General features: G+C 36.0%; 1 protein-coding gene across 3 annotated transcripts in view; it reads left to right on the top strand.

Annotated features, from left to right (window-relative positions):
* The window catches only part of AKAP11 (A-kinase anchoring protein 11), a 44,232-nt gene that overhangs the window by 8,484 nt on the left and 15,031 nt on the right, over nucleotides 1-20,717 (top strand). For all 3 annotated transcript variants that reach the window (XM_059466492.1, XM_059466491.1, XM_059466490.1), the window contains exons 2-8: nucleotides 264-364; nucleotides 5,941-6,057; nucleotides 9,501-9,548; nucleotides 10,984-11,118; nucleotides 11,967-12,231; nucleotides 12,693-17,349; nucleotides 19,470-19,625. In XM_059466492.1, the coding sequence (XP_059322475.1) occupies nucleotides 305-364; nucleotides 5,941-6,057; nucleotides 9,501-9,548; nucleotides 10,984-11,118; nucleotides 11,967-12,231; nucleotides 12,693-17,349; nucleotides 19,470-19,625 (5,438 nt within the window). In that variant the 5' untranslated portion in view covers nucleotides 264-304. The remainder of the gene's footprint in view (nucleotides 1-263; nucleotides 365-5,940; nucleotides 6,058-9,500; nucleotides 9,549-10,983; nucleotides 11,119-11,966; nucleotides 12,232-12,692; nucleotides 17,350-19,469; nucleotides 19,626-20,717) is intronic.

Raw genomic sequence — 20,717 nt, 5'->3', positions numbered from 1 at the left:
GTGTGCTGTTTAATCTTTAAATGCTTTTTAATTGTTTTTATTGGTTCTTGTTTTGTCTACTTGCAGTTTTAGACATGATGTGAGCTAAATGGATATATTTATCCATTAGTATATGGATATATATATAAAGTATAAATTTAGTTTAAGTAATAATATTTAGCATAAATATTAGTGTATATATAAAGTTTATGCTAAATATAAATAATATTTAGTATAAATATTAGTGTATATATAAAGTAATCAAATATAAATGTTTTTTGCAGGCATTTTTGAGCTGTCATTGAATACCAAGATTGGTAAGATCATGGACACGTACGCCAGGGCTCAGGGCAATCGCATGAAATCAAGAATATCTATTGAAAAGGTAATTATCTGTATTTAAATAAAAAAGTATTTCTGAGCTTTTCAATATAATAAGGAAGCGAGTGAACTGGTTTATTTGGGTTTTTTTTCTGTGAGTTTTTTTAATATGTTTTAATTTTGGTTGTTTGATATTTCAAGGAGACATTGCTTTTGCTCTGCATTCTGGTGTATTTAGTGTAATTGAACTGAGAGATAGCATGATTTAAGGAAGTGCTTTTGTCTTTCAAGATGATGTGATAAAATTGTGATGTATTAATTTCATAGAATTCACCTTGTTTATTAGAATACAGCTTTTATTTTAGAGCAGATTTTTTGAGTTTATATGTAATAATTTAAAATACAGCTACAGAGTCTTACTGAATTCTATGAAGCCTGTTTTAGGGCTTACTTGTAATATCCTTAGATCTTGGTTCTTGTCTGGTTTATCCTTGTTTTTGCAAGAACATTTAGGAAATACCTTGGTGAAAAAGAAAACATATCTAGCACTTACAAAGAATATTAGGGGGGATTTCTAATATTGAATTAAGTTTATTTATTGTTTTAAATTTTGTCACTTCACTTGGAGAACATAAATATTGTTCCTAAAATTTTCTTGCAACTTCTGTAAGCACTTAATAAAGTGAAAGTTGCAGTTTATCCTGAAGGAACAAATTTATTTATCTAACCACATTTCTCTAGGTAGTTGAACACAGATGAGTAATTTTCTAGGTCTTCTTTGGCTATTAATACCTTCCTTATTTGCAAGTTGCTGCAACAGTAAGAGGAGAAATTGAGCAAGGAAGCATCCTATCACATGAAAATTACATTATTTTATTTCAGGAGCAGATTTTGTTGTTTTAAAGAAACAGTGTCTGTGGTGTATGTCCTGGTTGATGGCAGAGGGAAGGTGGTGTGAGACAGCGAGGCTGGTAGTCGGTTGTTTCCTGACAGGGAATGTTAACTGCCATATATTAAGCAATTTCTAATTATGGGTGATAATCTTTCACTTTAAGACATGTGGTATAAAATCTTGAATTTTATTGGTTTATGAGGACTGTCCAGCTCAAATAGAGATCTTCAACTACAGTCAAGAAGTAATTTTGCATCCTTAACCTTAACATAAACTTACTTTAAAAAGACTTTTAAAGTCTGCCTTTTATTTGTTTTTCTGTTTCAATTTACTAAAGAAAACAAATACCACCCTCCCTGCCCCACCAGGTTCTTAGACCTGTGGGTTACAGAAGCATCTCTCTAATAATGACAGTGACCAGTGATTCCTCACTGATTCTAGTAGTTGCTTAAAATATTACTGCTGTGAAGTGCTCCATCAATTGCTATTAGGCATTCTGGACTGTGTGGTTCTAGAAACATTAATTCAACCCTTCCTGCAGAGTTCTGACTCCATTGTTTTGATCTCTGGCTGCCTCTTCTTGATGTTTACCTGTGAGGTGTCTATTTAGATTATGGTGTGGAACTTTCATTCTCTTAGAGCCAGGCAGTAGGGTGGTCAGAACTGCACTGTATTTCACCTTCTGTTGATTTACAGAAGATTGCACTCTGATTCCTGTCCTCTTTGTCACAGCTTACAGGAATTGTTGCAGTAGTAGCTCTTAAAAGTCAATGCACAGTTATAGTGTGCATATTGAAAGCCTTAGTTTCTATTTTTACAAAATTACCTCAGAATATTCAGTCCCTTTAAATCCTAGAGCAGATGAAATCAGGAAGAGCTGCTTTGTTATTTAAGAGCAGGGGAAGTGTGACTGTCCAGCACTGCACTTCATTTCTCTGGAGACTGTGGCATTGTAAAGGTTGTTTGAAATATTAGAAAGCAGTTGTTTTATGAAACATTTCATGAGACCAAATATCTCCTCCAGTGTACTGTGATGGATTTGTTGATAATGATTTCTCTATTTGCTGAAATAATGCAAATCTTTGAATTGCTTAGCTGAGCCAGAGGTGTGACAAGAATTTTCACTGTTCATGTCTGAGCACCTTGACAGTATTTTTGGTTTTCCCCTGGCAAAACTTAGTAAATTTGAAGTCTGTCCTTGTGAATAAAATAGGATTTCTGGCAGGAATTTATGTGAGGAAAGAATACTAAGTCCTAGAGGCCTACCAAGTAGAGCTTTACAGATTGCTTGGGTTTTCTTTGCCCATATTTTGATGTACATTGGAAGTGTAGTAGTTACAAAAGAAATTATTTTATTGAAGATGACATCCTTACCTAAACTGAGCTGATAGTCTTGGGAGCTTGCTAGTTTTCAGTTTTTAATGTGGTTGTGTCTTCTAGTTCGGGGTTGTGAGGGAACTTGCATCACTATCTGTTGGATAGAAGGATTTCTCTGAAATTTAGGGTCCAGCTCTCTGCTGTCACAAGCACAGTTTTGATAATGATAGGAATATCAAAAGCTTACTAAATATAGCCTCTCAGTTAATGAGGGCTTTAAAACACCTCCCCCCTAACCTACTGCTGGTTTTGTCTTTTTGAACCACACTGCAGTAATAACTAAGACTTTAAAATTTCAGGCTGAAGATACTCACAGCAAATTTTTATCTGTTTGCTTATGGATATCCTTATTTTTCTGCTTGAATAATTTCTATTCCTTTGCTGATGTTCACCTTTCTTAAATTTTTACAACTGATGATCTTTTAGCCTTGGTTTTTGGAAACTGTGTAAACTAATGTTTTAGTCTGCTTCTGTATGAAAGCCTCTGCATTCCAGTGATTATCCTCCATAGTCCTACTTTCTCTGCTTGTTATGAGTTAATCTTCTTTTTACATGTGGATAATACTGTATGTGCAATTACACAGGATGTCCTTCTCAGTGACTCTGATGTCAGTTCTTTCACTAAAGGATGCATGTTTGCTATTTTCAGTGCAGTGTCATATAGACCATTCATTCATTGCTATGCCATGATCAAGAAATCGATTAAGGTGTTTTATTTCCCAGGCTGTGAATTTGCAATTCAATTTTAAAGCTTGCTTTTAGTTTTTAAGGACATAACTTTGTGTTTCTTATGGCTGTTTTTTAAAACAGTTGTGCTGAGCAAGTTCTTTCTGTATGATTTGTTGTTCTCCTTCTTAACTGATGACACCTGCTTATTTCAAATTATCATAAGTCTTTATTTTATATTTACTTTTTTTTTTCCTCATTAAGTTTATTAATGATGATGATGCTTGACATCAGTCTCAAGATAAATTTTGAAGAAATTGCTTACTGACCTATATCAACTCTTCTCAAAACTCTCTTTTTATTATCTCCATCCAGGCAAAGTCTTCATTTCCAAAACCAGCTCTTTTAGGTAATTCTGTCTTTGTCTGGTTTTGTTAATGCTTCATATATTTAGGTGATCTGCAGAAGTCCAGGCAGATGGGATTTTTTCCTCTGTGTATGTAGTGTGCCTGTTAATTTCCATATGGTTGTTATTTTCACTTTCTGAGGTTTTTAAATATTCATTAATATGATCTGAAAAACAAATGTCACTTTACTCCTCCTCATTTTAACTATGGATATTTTATCTCCTCAGTTGTATAGTGCCACCATGGGCTACCAGAAGTGCATATAGTCTTGGATGGTGGTCCTTCCAGACCTTAGGGAGATTTTTCCAGTTGTTTCATATTTCTTCTTCTCCCACTTCAACTTAATATTCTCCAAAATGTTGAATTGTCTTTCACCTCAGTAGTTCCTCATACCATGCTCTGGTTTTTAGTTACCCATTCTGCCTTTCAGATGTTGAACTAGGGAAAGGTACTTGTGTATAAATGTGTGTAATAGTTTGCAGCTTTAGAAAAGCCAACTAGGGAATAACAGTGATCCCTTCAGAGCTCAAACTGGAGCATTGTTGGCTTGCAGAAAATTAGCAAGTCATGTCATATGAATTTCTTTTTTTCCCTAATTACTATTTTGAATGTTGTGACTGATTAAAGTATTATAAAAGCTGAAAATGAGACATTTCAACATGCGTGTTTGGCTTCACAAATTACTTTTGTACAAGATGAATGAAGGAATTACCAGGGAACAGTCTTTTAGCAACAATTAGTATTGCAGCCTCCTGTAAATTTGGAAGATCCAGAGAACCAGAGAAAGGCACTGACAGCATTCTTAGGAAAGTACAAGGTGGGAGCAAATTGTAGCTAAACATGTAGGGGCAAGGGAATAGATAAAAGTGGAAATTAGGTGAGTGCTTCATTATTTTATTTCAAATGACCCAATAACTGCCGAAAATACTTTATGAAATAGTTCAGCTATTACTTTTCTATAAAAGTTACTGTTTTGACCTTGGCTGTCAGTGTGGCAGTCTGACCCTTGTTGGCTAGTATTCTGAAAGGTATTTTGGGAGTTTCAAAGATCCCGAAGTTCTGTTTTGCTTTTGTCTGTTCATTCTAGAAGTGCTTTCCTAATTTTGTGTTGCCATGAGCATAAGCACAATGACACTGGCCCCCTGAATTTGACTTTTGACCTAGTAGCATTTGGCTTTCGACATAGTAGCATTTGATGCTGCTTTTTATACAGAGAAAAATTAAAAATCTTTATTGAGGTTTACCTGTAATATGTAAAATCACTTTTTACTATAAAGGGATTATTTTTGTTGTGGGAGTGCCAGAAATGTGAAATTCTCTGTCCGCATTTGGCTGTCTAGCACTTCTGCTGTTGTTTGAGAAGCTAGATGAATTTGAAATACTTCATTATAAGTTGGACATGCTGATTTCTCATGTCATTTTTTAACAGGGCAGTCTTATAGAGAATAATTATTGGGTTAATAATTTTTAACCGTCTGATGTTCTTATTTGTCTTCTTAACCTTCCAATTTGCTAGAGAAGATGAAAATTTTAAATTTCTTAAATTTAAAAATTTAAACTTCTTAAAAACAATTCAGATGATACTGTCTTTTTTACAAGCTGAGTGAACTAGTTTTTGTTGTTCTGTAGTCTTATTTGCCTTCATAGTGTTAGTTGTTTTTTACTGCTATGCTTTGTTACACTGGAATAAAGTCTTGGATTCTTCAGCCTTTTTAGCCATCCCTGGGTGCTTGCATGTCACCATAAACGTAATTACAGGAAATGTTACAAGAAGTATTTACATGGGATTAAGTTACAGTTGTTTTATATTCTTCATGGAATGGGAGGATTTTCTTGGGAGTTTTTGTTTTTTGTTTGTTTTCTTCTCCTCTGACTTCTGAAGCCATCCCCACCACTTCTCTTGGCTAAAATTGCTTTTCATCCTATTTAAGGAAAAGGTGATGGAAAAGTTCCATATAGAGGCTACAATGCAAGGAATAGATGGGATTTGAATTTCTTCTTGGATTCATCTGTTCTTTTTTTCTGTCTGTTCACTTCTTTCCTTTTTTTTTAAATACAGAATGTCAAACTATTTTGGAATAAAAGTATTGTTTGAAGAAAATGTACCTGCTTCAGCTTCATGTCCTGAAGTAAATTCAAACTTCAAACCTGGTGATTTATGTACAAAATAATTTGAAATAATAATCAGAATAGCAGAACTTGTGCAGAACTTGTGGGGAGCAGAGAACAGATGGATGGACCATTTATCTGAAACTGAACATGTATTTTTTCTTAATTTTTTTCTTTTTTTTTTTCCAGAGTTTTGGTGAAAGTGTCCTGCAATCTATGAAGTCACTGCTACACAGCAGGAAAGAGTTATGCAATGTATCAGCAGAGGAATGCTTAAATCAGGAAGAGCAAGATCATTTTATTGAGGTTTGCCATAATATTCCCACTTATATATATTTTGTGGTAGAAAGCAATCTCTCTTGAAACAGTATGGAAAGCTGCAGGACAATAAATAGGAACAATGCTGCAAGTTACTGGCCTTAAAATCTATTCCCCCTATTGTCATTCTTGAATTTAGTCACTGAAGTCTTAAAAAGGCTGTAACTTTTCAAGGTAACATTTCTCTGCTTCAGAGGATTTGTGAAACTAGAAAAACCAGGGTCTGTAAATAGATGGCGTGGGTATACTGCATTTGTAAGCACTGCTGTGATTAAGGTTGTATAGATGATATCCTAACAAAGTAGCAGAACACTTTGATTGAGGTCTGACGATTAAAGCTCAAGCCTCAGAATTGCAGATCTAGACTTATTTTATGTGATTATGAATGGTCTGAAAGCTGGACAAGGTCTGGATGAAGTAGACCTGAGGGAATGTGGGACTATCTACGTAAATCTGAAGCTGTAAGGAGAAATTACTTGAACTGTTTGAGTTACAAGGCTAACAGCTACTTCCCCAAAGGGAAAAGAAAAAAGTAAAAGCAATGTATACCATGTACCTTGTGTTATGGGTTTTACAAGACTTCTAATTAGTAGTGGACAGGTCTGACAAGGAGCTTAGAGAGTGAGAGGCTGACCTGAACAGGCCATGCAGAGATAGGGAGAGCTGAAGCAAAGACAGCTGAGGAAGTGGTTAGGGGAGACTGATAATTGCATAAGCAGTAGCAAGAGGCAGATTGATGAGTTAGGGTTGCTTGGAGAACACCAGAGGTTGTGTAACTGAATGGATACAGTCAGGGGTTTAGACATTTGGGAAGCAGGCAAGAAGCTGAATTTGTGAAGGATGAAAGCTGTGACAGATTAAGGTAAGGACAAAGAGCTATGCAGTGGAGGTGTGAGCAAAACCTTGTCTTTATCTGATCAGGCAGACCATGCTTTACAATCGATGAAAGTTTTCTTGTCTTGTGGAAAATACCTGACAAATAGCTGGGAACATGTTTTATATGCCTGCAGTGATGGTTCCTGTGGAGAAAGATAGTTGACTGTATTTAGTTACCATATGAGATCAAGCAATTAAGGGTCCTCTGGGTGAAATGGAAGAGGGTCAATACCCTGTCACAGGACAGGTATTTTTTTCTTATGAAAATACAGGAAAAAGATACTTATATGGAAGAAGATGTTAGAAGAACTCAGACTTGAGAAAACCAGAATTTAGGTTTTCCTGTACCATTTCCTTTGTAGCCATGGCTTAAGATAGCCTTAGAATACAGTGTCTCATACACTTGTTTTTAGTTTATAGAAAGGACTTGTATTAGTGATGACCTTTTTGTTTCCTTGGCCTACTCCCCAACAACTTTTGAACTGATATATTCTGACATGTTCAAGGTATTAAAAGGTGATTTTTTTTTCTGTGAAAGCTGTTGTTTGGCCACAATAAAGAGATCCAGATTAGCCAAGGCAAAAATCGACAGATTCAGTAGTGATCTATTTGACAGCTGTCTGCTCATTTCACAGTGTAATATTGCCCTTCATTTGTGTGAAGCTATGACTCCTGCTCACTGCCCTGTCTCTCACAATGAGTTATCCCATGGGAGAAGATAAGGGTTGGAATCGATATCTTGAGGAAGAGGAAGGGACATGTAAGAAGACAAAAAACAAACACCAATTAAAGAAAACAAAGCAAAACTGCCAAAAAACCCCAAGCAGCAACAAACTCTAGAGCTTCTCAAAATGTTCTTCAGAGAACTAGTTTTTTTCCCAGGTAGCTTAAAATGTTTGATATCTTGCCCCTTCTGTGGAGTAATTCAGTTCATATTGTGCTGATAAAAGTTCATACTGTACAGATAACAAATGTAGAAGCTGAAGAATGTCTTGCAGATGTTGTGCAGATGAATTGTGTAAGAGTTGAAGAGAAGGTGTAGGAGTTGAAGAGTAACGTTGCTCAAACAGGATTGTTTCACAGTTAACACGGTGAATACGGTGCTGCAGATGTGTCATTTGTCTGGAGCTATTTGGAATGCTGTGGTGAAGCATTATTTTCTTTATGATCTTGTCATACTGACATAACGATAAGTGGATTTAAGCAGGAAGATATTAACTGGAAGAATAAGATCTTTTTTTCCAGCATGAAACCCTATGAAATAAGACAGAATTTTTCATATTATGATTTCAGTTGAAAATAAAATTTGGGGTTTGTGCTCACACTTTGAAAGGACAAATTCAAAGCACAAAAATAGTTCAAAATAGAATTCTGGGCATTTCTTTTTTGTAGCTCTTATTTTTCCTCATTTACAGAATTTCTGTGTATGTACAAGGAGGTAGCTGAACCAGTTAATAATATATCAATATAAACATAGTGATGTTCTTTGGAGTAACTGGAGTAGCTGCTGCAAATTTCTGAGTTATGGTTTAAAAATTGATGTATTGCATAGTGCTCTGAAAAAATGGAAAGCATATAAAACTAAATTTCAAACATCAGTGGAAAAAGTAGTTAGTCTCTGTGCTTTATTCTGTATCTACAAAATGGAAGCAAAGCTTATTTTCTGACAGCCTTGTTTGGAAAATAAATGTCTTGTTTTTTTTTTTTTTTTGAGTATGCAGATGGCCTCTGGATTTGTTGCTAGGGAAATAATAAGTGAGAACTAAGGAAATCTGATGTATGAAGCAGAGTTTGAGCAATGACTGACTCTCTTCAGTCTGTTTTGAATGGTACAAAACACCTGTATACAGAAAAGAGGGACAAGGTGTGATAAAATATTTCACTTGTCCACAAGCACAAAAACTGAGGTAAAACTGTTATTTCTGGCATACTTTAGGTTCCAGAGCCTGACAAGACCTTTTTTTTTTTTTGATAGGTTGAATATTTTAATTCTTTTATGTTAGGGTTTGTTTACTTGGCAATGACATACAAACATGTGGCTTAAGTAATCTGTTGTGTTTTGGCCTCAGGCTAATCAATTTACATGGTAAATTGCATAATGGCATTATGCTTTATTCTGTATATCCAAATGTATAACAGTTTATCAGCTTGGACAGATTTCAGACTGAAACAGTTTTATACGTGCCCAGCCTGAAGCAAGGATGGATGAGCACTGATCTTTGCAAAATCATCTTTATTTTAACAGATGTAATGAGGCATGTATGTGCTGCTCTGTATATACCAGCCACTAGAATAATTCCTGTGTCGTGAGTTTGAAATGTTGTGTATGCTCTTCAGTCTGATCTGACCTTTCTCAGTCAAACAGTATAGCATTACCCTTCTTTATGTATGACTGTGTGCTGCTCTTTGAGTAAGCTGTGCTGCCCTAAGGTATGGTTTTTGTGGCAGAAAAATGAAGCTTTAGCTTTAAGTCTGCTGAATTTTAAACTCTTAAATATCTGCAGGAAACAAAAAAAAATACTGTACTTCACTGTACTCTTGTATTTATTTTACAGATTACATTTATAGGTTTTGCAGAAGGGATGGGAACTGCTCACTTGCAGGTACAGTATCTGTCTATCTATATTGGAAAATTTCTTCTCAGTAGCACCTAGATTTTTAGATGGAGGAAATTTGGTGTTTAATTAATGGAATAGATATATCTTAGGTATTTAAAAGGCTAAGATTTAAATGTCATTGAAAAGTTGAAAATAATTATTTTAATATGATAATCAGTGTTTTATATATATTTACAATGTTACCTGGGTCAGTCTTTGTCTTAGGATGCTCTAGAACAACTTCAGTAGAGTGCAGGGGGATGTTTGGGTGGGAAGGGCCTCAGTTGCTTGTGGTTTTTGTGGGTGCTTTTTTTTTGGTTTGGGTTTTGTTGTTGGTGTTAAAAACTTGTGTGTATCAGTATTTTGGTTTGCTGTCTTATCCTTAGTTGAGTTGTGCATATTGATATGGTGCAGTTGCCTGTGTGAAACGAAACTGAACTTTACTGATCTGACTTCTAGCTGTGAATTGCTGATGGGGATTTAGAAGTCAGTATTATGGTTATGCCTTAAGATGTTATTCTGGAGATTTATATATATATAGATATATATATATATATAAAGGAAATATTATTTTAAAAGGTGGAGTGTAGCAAACTAACAGAGTTATGATGTGCTGTTTTCATAAATTACAGATTTAGCTTTCCTGTGCAATTTACATATCAGTATAATTCATAACATACATGTTCACAGTAAAATTCCATATTTCTACTCTGTCTAGATCTTAGTAGAGATTGCTCGTAATAGTTTCCTGATGTTTTAAAATGTAAAACAGAAACTTTAAATCCATATGTGTTCCATATTAGATCAATGTTGCTAATTCTTCAAATTATAATACTAGATATTATTTCAAGTATGGGTAAGAACTGTTGGATCATTTAGAGTTAGATGGAATGTAGGGAAAGTTGGACAGAACAGGTTTATGGAGATTTGCTTTGAACCATAGGGATCAGTAGTGTTTGGACTGTTGGAAAAAAAATTGGAACTCTTTCATAGGCCTCTTCTGTATAAGATAAATCTAAAGGTTGTCCAAAATCACGTTAAAGAAGTGCCTTGCTCATGTGTTTGTGCTAGGGAGCTGGAATACTGTTCCAGAGAAGGACACAAAGATCATGTAGAGAGAGGTCCATTGAGAGCCATCATTAGCAGAGGTCGGAGTAGTTGGGTATTTTGTAGGATATGCAGATGCTTTTCAGCTCTTTCAAGATTCTGCTTTATGACTTTTAGGCATCCTCCAAGTATGACCTGAATTAAATCTTGTTTACACAATCTTTACATCACAGTTTGAGAGAGTAAGTGAGGAACCGAGTAAGAAATAGGGAAGAAAAAACTTTACCAGAATTAGCAGCTGTTAGGATTTAGGGGAGGTATGAAATAAACCCCATTGTCATTTGCCTGCTCTTTTTTTGGTTTTGTATTCTCAATGATTTTTATTTAAATTCAGGAATTATCAGCTGTTTCTGTAGAGCTTCCAGATGTTCTGAAATCTCTCCAGTTGCGCAAATTAAAAGAAAATGAGGCTGTGTTTCTAAAAGACATAAAGAAAAGCTTGGCAAAACCTTATGTCATGAAACACCAGGTAAAATTTTTGTGTCTTCTTGCATGTCAGAAGCATTACATTTTGCCTTCTAAAGAGTTTAGCCTTATTACACCCTGTCTTGCTTTTGGTTTTGGGCCTTCTTAGCCGCAGTAGTATTAATATTATATTTCTGTTGTTTCATGAAAATTAACTGTGTTGTATTGTTTACAGAAAATACTTAACAAATATTTAATTATGGTACTGATCCTGTGCTTCTGCTAGGCTGTAGTCCCTTTCACTCGCAATTTAGAAAGAATATGAAATTTGTCAACTTACCTATCTCTGCTCTGCCCAGATAGCTTTCATCTTCAGCAGACTTTTTTGTTGAAACAGAGGTGCCCAAAATCAAGGGAATGTCTGGTGTTCATAAAATTCAGTGATCGCTTTTCTTAAAAAAATTATAAATGCTGTTAATGATAGAATTTCTATTATTTTTATTTCTATATTGTTCCCATTACTACCATGCTAATTAAATTCTTTCCAATTACAAGCATTGCATATAAGATTAGAGGTACCTCGAAGAAACTGATATCCTATAAACTGAAGTATTATATGGCATAAACATGCTCTGAAATACTGTGTTCCTCCACAAATTTTTATCATGAATTCTTTAATGGATTCTTGGGTGCATGTTATCATGGTTGTGTTACATTATTGCGCTATTGATTTATTCAGAATGCAGACCTTACAAAAATGAAGAAGTCATTCTAGCTATCACTCTACACAAACTGTTGAATTCATTTCCTTGTATTTGAAATATTTTGAAATTATTTGCTCTTCATAAAAATGCATTGAATGAATCCCTTGAAGATTGCTGTGTCTGTTTTCTTGTTGCTCTCTTTTTCTAGAATCAGCTTCCTGAAGTCTTTTGTGTGATGAGGCTGTCTCCTTCATTCCCAAGGATCAAAGCTGATTATATATTCACCTTGCTAAGCAAGTATACTGCAGGCATAAGGTATGCAGTGGAAATCAACTCTTCACAAAAACATCAAACAGAGACCACCCATGGAGAAGATGATGACACCAATCAGTCAGTTTCTTCAATTGAGGATGATTTTGTCACTGCTTTCGAACACTTAGATGAAGACGAACCTTCAAAGCTACTAAGTGCTGGTAAGTTCTTGCACACTTGTGGAAGTTGGTATTTGAAATTTAGGCTGTTAGGATTTAATAAAAAAGTAAATGTAAATAAATTGTAATTTATTTTTACATTAATCATGCTTTGTAAAGGGATATTATGCAATTGAAAAAAATTTTTTTTGCTCTTTTCACAGCAGTTTTCCATGAGTTTCACTCATGGACAAAAGATTCTAATCTTATTGTCAGATGGATATCAAATAAAATCTTGTTCTGCTTTATGTGCTAAAAGATAAATTAATTTGTCAGTAATTAGATTTGTATAATAGGATTTAAAGAAAATGAAAGATTGCTTTAATCATGAAAGATGAGCTAGCATTTTGCAACAATAGTAAACCCAGAAGTTGCCATTAAATAATCTGTTCAGTTTGCTGTAGTTCTGTGGAAATTCTTGGTTTTGAAGCAATCTCTTTTTACCTTTTTTATTTTTTGTTCAGGTACATGCAGCTTTTCTTCTCAAAACCATCGAGATGCTGCTTCACAGACTGTCCCTGCTCAATGTTTAGAAGCTGTTGACTCAAAGATTGTTGTGGGTTCTGCACATCGAAAATCATCTGCCAGATGTTCTACTTTGAGAGATATTTTGGGACTTAAGGAGCGGTCCTCAGTAAAGAATTCAGTTACAACCTCAATTTCTGACCCCTGGATACAGAGGAGTTTCTATAAGCCATATAATCCTTCTGATCAAGGTGTTAATTTTTTACGTAAAACATTGTTTTCTTCCTCTCCAGCTGAATCCTCTGAGTCAGATTGCTCCAGCCCAAGCCCCATCATCTTCTTAGATGAAGAAGGGTATCAAAAAAGCTTGAAAGCAAAGCTTCAGCTGCCAAAAATTCCAGTAGTAAAAGATGGTATAGAGGATTCAGACTCAGAAGTGAGTGAATTTTTTGATAGTTTTGATCGGTTTGATGAGCTGGAACAAGCCTTGGAAAACTCTTGTAAAATTATTAGGGATCCCATCCTAGGGAATCCTGCCCAGAAAAGAAGGACTGCGCATGAAAAATTGTCTTCTGCAAGCATTACGATGAACCCTCAGAAATTCAAGTTTGATCGTCCCACTCTGCCAGCCAATGTAAAGAAACCAACTCCTCGTAAGCCGGAGTCACCGTACAGCAGCATCTTGGAGGTCCCGGATTCCCCTCGCCCCGTTAGAACATCAGGGGAGGAGAATGGGGGATTCTTCAGCCCCATTCGAACATCGGCCTTCAGCCCCCTGGGGAGCTGCGGTTCCTCCGAATGCCTGTGTCGAATTAATCTTGCTGGAGAGGGGACAGGTCCAAGTCACCGTGGTCCAGGCTATGACAGCTACTCAGCATATGCTGACAGTGTTTCATGTGAAATACTGGGTTCTGTTCTTTTTTCTGAGTCCTCATCAGAGCAAACGTGTGTAGAGAATTATTCAAAACACAAAAGAGTGACTGTAAAAGAGAAGAGGCGGCAAGCTACAGAACTCAAAATGAAAACTAGTAAGGAACCAGAGAAGCAAACAAAATCTAAACATAAGTCACTAATGATAAGAGACAGCATTCAAAAGTTTGCAACTGAATTGGTTGAAAAAAGTTTTGGCAGTGCATTTAAGGACCTCCAAAAAGGTGTTTCTTCATGCACAAATGCACTTTGCCATTTGGCTGCTAGGTTGACTTCTTCAGTCTTTCAAATGGCTTTTTATGAGATTGGAAGACGTAGAGCAATCTCGCTGAAGGAGCGTGCCATTAATGGCATAGCAAACTTTTTGGTGAGCGAAGCTATAACTGGTGCTTTGAAAGAGTTGCGTCAGGTAAAGAAACAAATATTTAACAACACTGTTGCACGGTTTGCAGCAGATCTCGCTGAAGAACTTGTGTTTGAAGGAATTATGGAAGTATGCCAGTTTTCATATCCATCAACACCTACTGCACAGTCATCATCATTTGATTATGAAAACAAAGTGGTAAGATCCTATGCCCGAGATTTGTCTGAATCTGTCATTCAGGAGGCATTTATTGAACTATCTCAGGTTGATGTGACCTTCACAACACAAGCAGCCATTAGTGTTTCCATGGACAATATCAAATATGTAAGTGCAGAAAGTATGTTAGAGTCAACACAGACTTCCACAGTTTCTCCTAATTTTAATGATAGGGTAGCACAAAAGCCAGTCCAAGACTCCAAGAAGGAATATACAGTACAGCAGGCTCTATTTTGTACCTCTGGTGTTGTGAGTTCAATACCTGTGCCCTTAGCTGGAAGAGCCCTTTCTCAGCAGCAGGTTTCCTCTGATGCTTACAAAGTGAAAGTGTCCACTGTTCCAAATGCTGATGACAGTACAAAAATATTCAAAGACTCCACTCATCCATTTTTCTCCAGCAGAACGAGAGAGGAGGAAGTTGCTTCTTTCAGAAATATTTATCTAACTTCAGATCATGGTCAAAGTATGGAAAGTACTCCATCCATCTTCTGTAACCAGAATGATACCAAACTAACAAATAACAGATCTGCAATGAACAATAATTCAGAATTAACAAGTGGGTCAAAAGGCATTAATACTTTCTCTGGAACTATGGTAGATATGATAGTAAATGAAGCTTATGAAACCATAACCTCATCTAGAGTAACAAAAGCAGTAGAAGAGTATTCAGATTTTTTGACAAGAAAAGTAATAGATAAAAAACCTAATGTGCAAGGTAGTGGTGAAGACACCCCCAAGAGCATGTTTGCAGATCGTTTGGCCAAATATGTCATAAAACAATCTGTGGAAGAAAGTAAAACTGTGTTATGCAACACCAGTGAGAATTTAACATGTAATGTGAGCTCACAGACTTACAGAGATACCGGTCGAAAAGAACAATGTGTGATAAAGAAGCAAGAGGCTGAGAAACAAAGTAATGTTTCTATAATTGTGGAACAACAACAGTTGCCTTTGAATAATCCATGTAAATTTCTTACTCCAACTCATTCTGTTCAGTGTATTTTAGAATCTAAAGATTGTTGGCAAGAACAAAAAGGAAACAATTTTTCTTCAAAATCACCACCGCCTTGTTCCACTGTGACTTTTGCTAGGCATGTTCTAGAGGACTGTACTGACACAGGAAGCTGTTCAATAACATGCTTAAACAAGCCTTCCAAAAAAAGTGATACCCAGAAACTATCAGCAGGAGCTTTGAATTACAGGCAGACTGATTGTTTTCTGCATGCAAACAGCTTGCCTTCAGAGATGTTTGGCAGTGAAGGTGCTTTGCAGATGGAAGAAAAATCTAGCCTGAAACATGGAAATACCTGTTTAATGCCCGACACACCCCCACCAACTCCTCTAGTACCATGCCAAAGTAGTTCTGAAAGGAATCTAAGAAAACTGTCCAAGAAACTCAAGGGAGAATTAGCAAAGGAATTTGCACCTGCAACACCACCTTCTACACCCTACAATCCACCCACTGCTGATTCATCTGAAACTGAACACGACTCTTTGGAAAATGAGGAATTTATGCTGAAACTCATGTGGTCGCTTTCTGAAGAAGTGGAAAGTAGTGAAGATGAAGATCATTCTGAAGTGCCTGTTGAGAAAGGGGAGCATTCAGCCAAAACAATTCAGTATGCAGATAGCCTAGCTAGCCACATAATTTCAGTAGCGACTGAAATGGCTGCTTCCCATTTAGGTGGTAAAACAAATGAAGGAGAAGCTGGCAGGCAGGCTCAGTTAGGGATGCAAAAGAAAAGATGTAGATATACTGCATTTGTAAATATTCCAGAAGAGACATGTAGTTCCTTGTGGAATTATGCAGGTGATATGGCAGGAAAAGTCATCAATGAGGCCAAGAAAGTAGTGAAATCAAGGCATTGCAAGCTGTTGAGGTTGAAGCGGGTTAACTGCCAGGTAGATTGCTTTTATGTGAGTAAAAGCGATAAAGATGGTAATTCAAAAGAATGGTGTGGCTCAGTACAGGACCAGTGGCTGGGGGAGAGAGATTCATCTGGGCTTCCTTTACCACAAGTTTCAGGCACAACAGGTTTGACTTCCAAGTACCCAAGCTGTGAAAGTGTGACTGACGAGTACGCAGATCACGTTATCCGCCTTCTGAAAAGAGAAGGAGGTAACGCCGAGCTCTTGGTGGATCAGTATGCCAGCAGACTTGCTTACAGGTCTATCAAATCAGGCTTGCAGCAAGCTGCTAGAAAAACCAGATTCAGATGCAGCAGAAAGACATTTTCTGGGCAAAATGCACAGGTAAATGGTAAGCTGGAGCTGATCAAAGCAGGGAATAAAGATGCAGTACAGCAAGTGAAAAGCAGCATTCATCACTGTGAAGGTCAAGTGTTTGAGAGAAATGTCTGCACACAGAGAACGGAATGTACAGAGTTGTTACATTTTTCTGAATCCCTTGCTCACAGTATCACTTGTGATGTCAGGAAGAAACTGAAAATGTCGGGAACATGTTTGCCGAAGTCTCTCACAGATTCCTGTCTGTATAGAAAGACTGAATTTGATGAAGTCACCGGGGATCTCATTAAAACAAGGTTTTCTAGAACTTTTCTTCCTTTCTCCCCAGATCATAAACTCTATCATAGTACAGGTAATATAAATGAAAATGGCTACAGTGAAGGTATAATTCAAGCTATAGAACAATATGCTAGGAAAGTAGCAGATGATACTCTAGAAATGAGTTTAGAGTCAGCTGTTCTCCATGTGGCTGAAAGCAGAAAAAATGGGGATAAGCTCTCACACACTGAGAAACTGTCTCCTTTTCCTGGAACTGTCTGTAGATGCTGCAGTATGAAGGAACATCGGTACTGTACAGAAAGTATGTCCCATCATCTACCTGCACAAGGATCCTGCATTCCAGTGAGGCATTTTCTTCATTCTGGATTGGGTGGTGCCTGTCAAAATTCAAGAGTGTTTCAGCTTGATATTCCCAAAATTCACGTTGATGTAGAGCAGAGGACAGTGTTTTCTGACAAGGGAGCTACTGCAGCCATAGAGAAAGCAGAAAGAGAGCTGAGTTACACAAGTCTGACAGCTGACAGTGGTATTGGACAAGATGGAGTCAGTTTTGCTGAAAGCCTTACTACTGAAATAATGACATCCGCTATGACTAATATTGGTCAGACAGTTACCATAAGGTAATATTAATTTTCTCTTATTGTTGCATTTTTTACCAGAAAAAGGATTGTTAATAGAAATATGTGCTTAGAAGGAATGTTAGATATATTTTCTTAGAAAGAGACACTTTATATTTTGAATGCTTTCTTTTTGTTCTTCTGGTTAAATCACTCAGAACTAGGGAAAAAAAGCTTTTTTCCATCTATATGAGGTTGAAACCAAGGATACTATGTATGTCAGCACATATGTTGTAGTAGGTAACGAATAAGTGGAACTTTTTGTTTCGACTTCAAAAATAGTACCTACAGTTGTACATACTAGTCTTTACAGGTTTTGTTGATCTATGAGCCATGGCAGAATCCAAGTGTGTTCCCCATTCATACTTCCTCTTCAACATCTGATGCTGGTCAAATGAGCCATTGCTTTGTTGTATGAAGACTTCATTTTTTATTATGGCTGTGTTGGGATAGTGTCTTTACTACTAGGAAAAAAAGCAAAAGAAAAATAACCTCTTACTTTAAGAAAAAGCAACTTACTAAACTACACTTTAGCTTATAAAATAGTAATACAATAACAAGGGAATTGACTTTGAAATTCTTGTGTATTTAGCAAAGAGTAATATACTGTTTCCTTTATTAGGCTTATAAATAGGAAATATTTTCCACTGTAAATCTGTTGCAAACAACTGTTTCCTCAAACTGATTGTGCTGTGACCATAGTGAAATCTTTTCAGGTCCAAGAGCAATCCGTACCCTTTTTTTTTTCATTTTGAAGTAATTTTTACAGTAGGACTGAACTAAATTTTTCAAGGTTTGATATGAAACACATAAATACTAAGAGCATAAAAGTGGTCTTGAGTATATTGTTGGTCTTTGCACAACAGGGTTGAGTCTTTGCTTGATGTGTGACTAAAGAAAAAAGTCATGTGATGTTTTTCTGTACCTATGGTATCAAAGATGACACTTCTATTTAAAAATTCTAATTCGAATACACCAACAACAAAATGCGGGGTTCAAAGCGATACTGTTTATTATTAAATTTGGGGCAAGGAAGCATTATTAGAATTTTGCTGTGACAGAATTTATAAATATTTCTTCTATTGTCATCTAGCATGCAGTATGTAATGCATATGATCCTCTAGAAACTGCCTTGTGTGATGTAGACAGCTGGTGCTGGTATAACTGTAAATAAAAATTAGTAAAATTACCTTTTTTATTACCCTGGTGGGTTCCAGTTCAGGAACATATTTGTGCAAATTCGTGCTCACTGGAGCAAAGTGTTAGGCATGATGTGGTTAAGGTTGCCTTTTTAAATAGTGAATGTTACTGATCATTTTTCTTGAACTTCCTACTGCTTCATATATACATATATATAGATAATCACAGTGTGCACATGAAAGTTAGTTCATAACTGCATGTTCTCATTTTGTAAGGTTTTTTATTTGGTTGGTTTTTTAATAAGGAATTCAGACTTTAAATGAATTTTTAAAGTGTCTTCTAAAGATTAACTTCTGTGGGGTATGGTTGCTTGATTGGTTTTTGGATAAAAGAATTAAACTTACTTCCTGAGGGGAAAAGTTCTGTACAAGTCATGCATTGCTACACTTTCTTGAAGGAGAAAAACAAATCTTTTTTTGCAGAAAATTTTCTAAAAAATGGAATCCTAATATTTTTGTCACCAGTTTATACTTAAGCACTTTGCCCTCAGTAGCAGACTACTTAAGTGCTAGTACTGAAGGCAGGCCAGGGAAAATAGCCAAACTGTTCTAGGGTGAACAAGTTCAGAAATGGTAAGTCTTCTGCTTGACAGGTGTACCTCGATACACAGGCTGCAAGGCTGCAGTGCCTTCTGTGCTTCATAGCAAATAATATTCCAAATGAGAGAAGTCTTTGTACCACTCTCTTTGATTTCTAATGAAAGAATTCCACATAGCAATCCCTGATGTAAGCCTGTTGATGTCTCAGATTAATTTGGTTGCACTATTTCTTGTGTTTAGAATAGGGCACAAATTAAGGGATTCCCCACCTTTTCTTTTCCTATGGAATTTAATGTCTTTGGAATGGGGTTAAATTGCTGCGAATGAACTAAACACAGATCAGCATGAAATGCAGTGATGTTTTTGTCTTAAATTTTTGTTTAGCTCTGTTGGAAGAGAAGGATTTCACTCTGTTGAATCTGTTGTTAGCCAGCAGATGAGTCTTAGTATTGGTGATGATAGCACTGGGAGTTGGTCCAATCTAAGTTTTGAAGATGAACATCCTGATGAGAGCAGCAGTTTTCTTCACCTAAGTGACAGGTAATTATAAAGATGTTAGTATAGTTAAACAGTTACCTTGACATCAAATAACTTGTCATCAAGTGATATTTCTCCTGGGGTTTGGGGGAGATTATTTTTGTCTTCAACACACAATGACTTTTTTATTAAAAATGGCTCTAATATCATGATTTTGTTTTCTTACAAAATGTTGTTGGCCATGAATGTTCATACTCTGTAAAATATATGGAGAGTGCATTGTCATTGATGCCAGGGAATCACATCAAGTAAAACTGTACATACAAAATTTAAGTATTAGCAAAAGATGGAAGCATTTTAAAAACAACTACCTTGTGTAAAATAAAGCTTGAGAATACAGTTTATAAGTTGTGCTCTAAAATATTAAAACCTAATCCTTGAGAAAATGTTTTCCATAAATTAATTTATTTTTGAAAAAAGTAATAGCTTAATTTGCATGCTGAGCTTTTACAGCTGTTTTTGTCTTTTTTGGAACTGGAATTTATAAGCTGCTCTAACTGACATTGGTGGAGTATTTATATACTGCCAACCATAGAATTGCAGGTGTGTAATACTGGAACTTACCCGTTCAAGTTAGTAATGTTTTCTACAGAGCTTCTCACTGTACTGTTCCTGGCTGATTGACAGCTAACAAAGATTAGAATGGCAGTTCTAAAATTTGCAATGCCTCTGCCTGTTTCCAGGGAGAATTATACTGAGAGTTGTGGCCCCAGCTTCTGTAGAAGGAATGTATGAGGAATGAATAAACTTAGTTTTTTGTGATTGATATGAAAAAATTCAGCATTTCTGTTGAAGAACAGCAGAAATGAGAGAGAGATTTTTTTTCTTTAGTTAGTACTTCCATCATTGCTGCGATTAAAGAAAGTATGTGAGACATGCTTGCTTATGTACTATCCAACTAGGTTATTTGGTACCAATGTGAAACTGCTCAGTTAAATGTTTGCAGTATTTTTCATGTTTTGCTTAACTAAATAATTTAATTAAACCACTACTACAATTTATCACTCATGCACCTTAATAATTTTGTAAAAAAATGCATTAACTCAGAGTCATTTTAGTAAAACATCATCTCTTATGAAAATGATGATGCAAGTG

This window comes from Ammospiza nelsoni, chromosome 2 (assembly GCF_027579445.1).
Source record: "Ammospiza nelsoni isolate bAmmNel1 chromosome 2, bAmmNel1.pri, whole genome shotgun sequence".
NCBI lineage: Eukaryota > Metazoa > Chordata > Aves > Passeriformes > Passerellidae > Ammospiza > Ammospiza nelsoni.
This window is presented reverse-complemented; position numbering and strand designations above follow the sequence as displayed.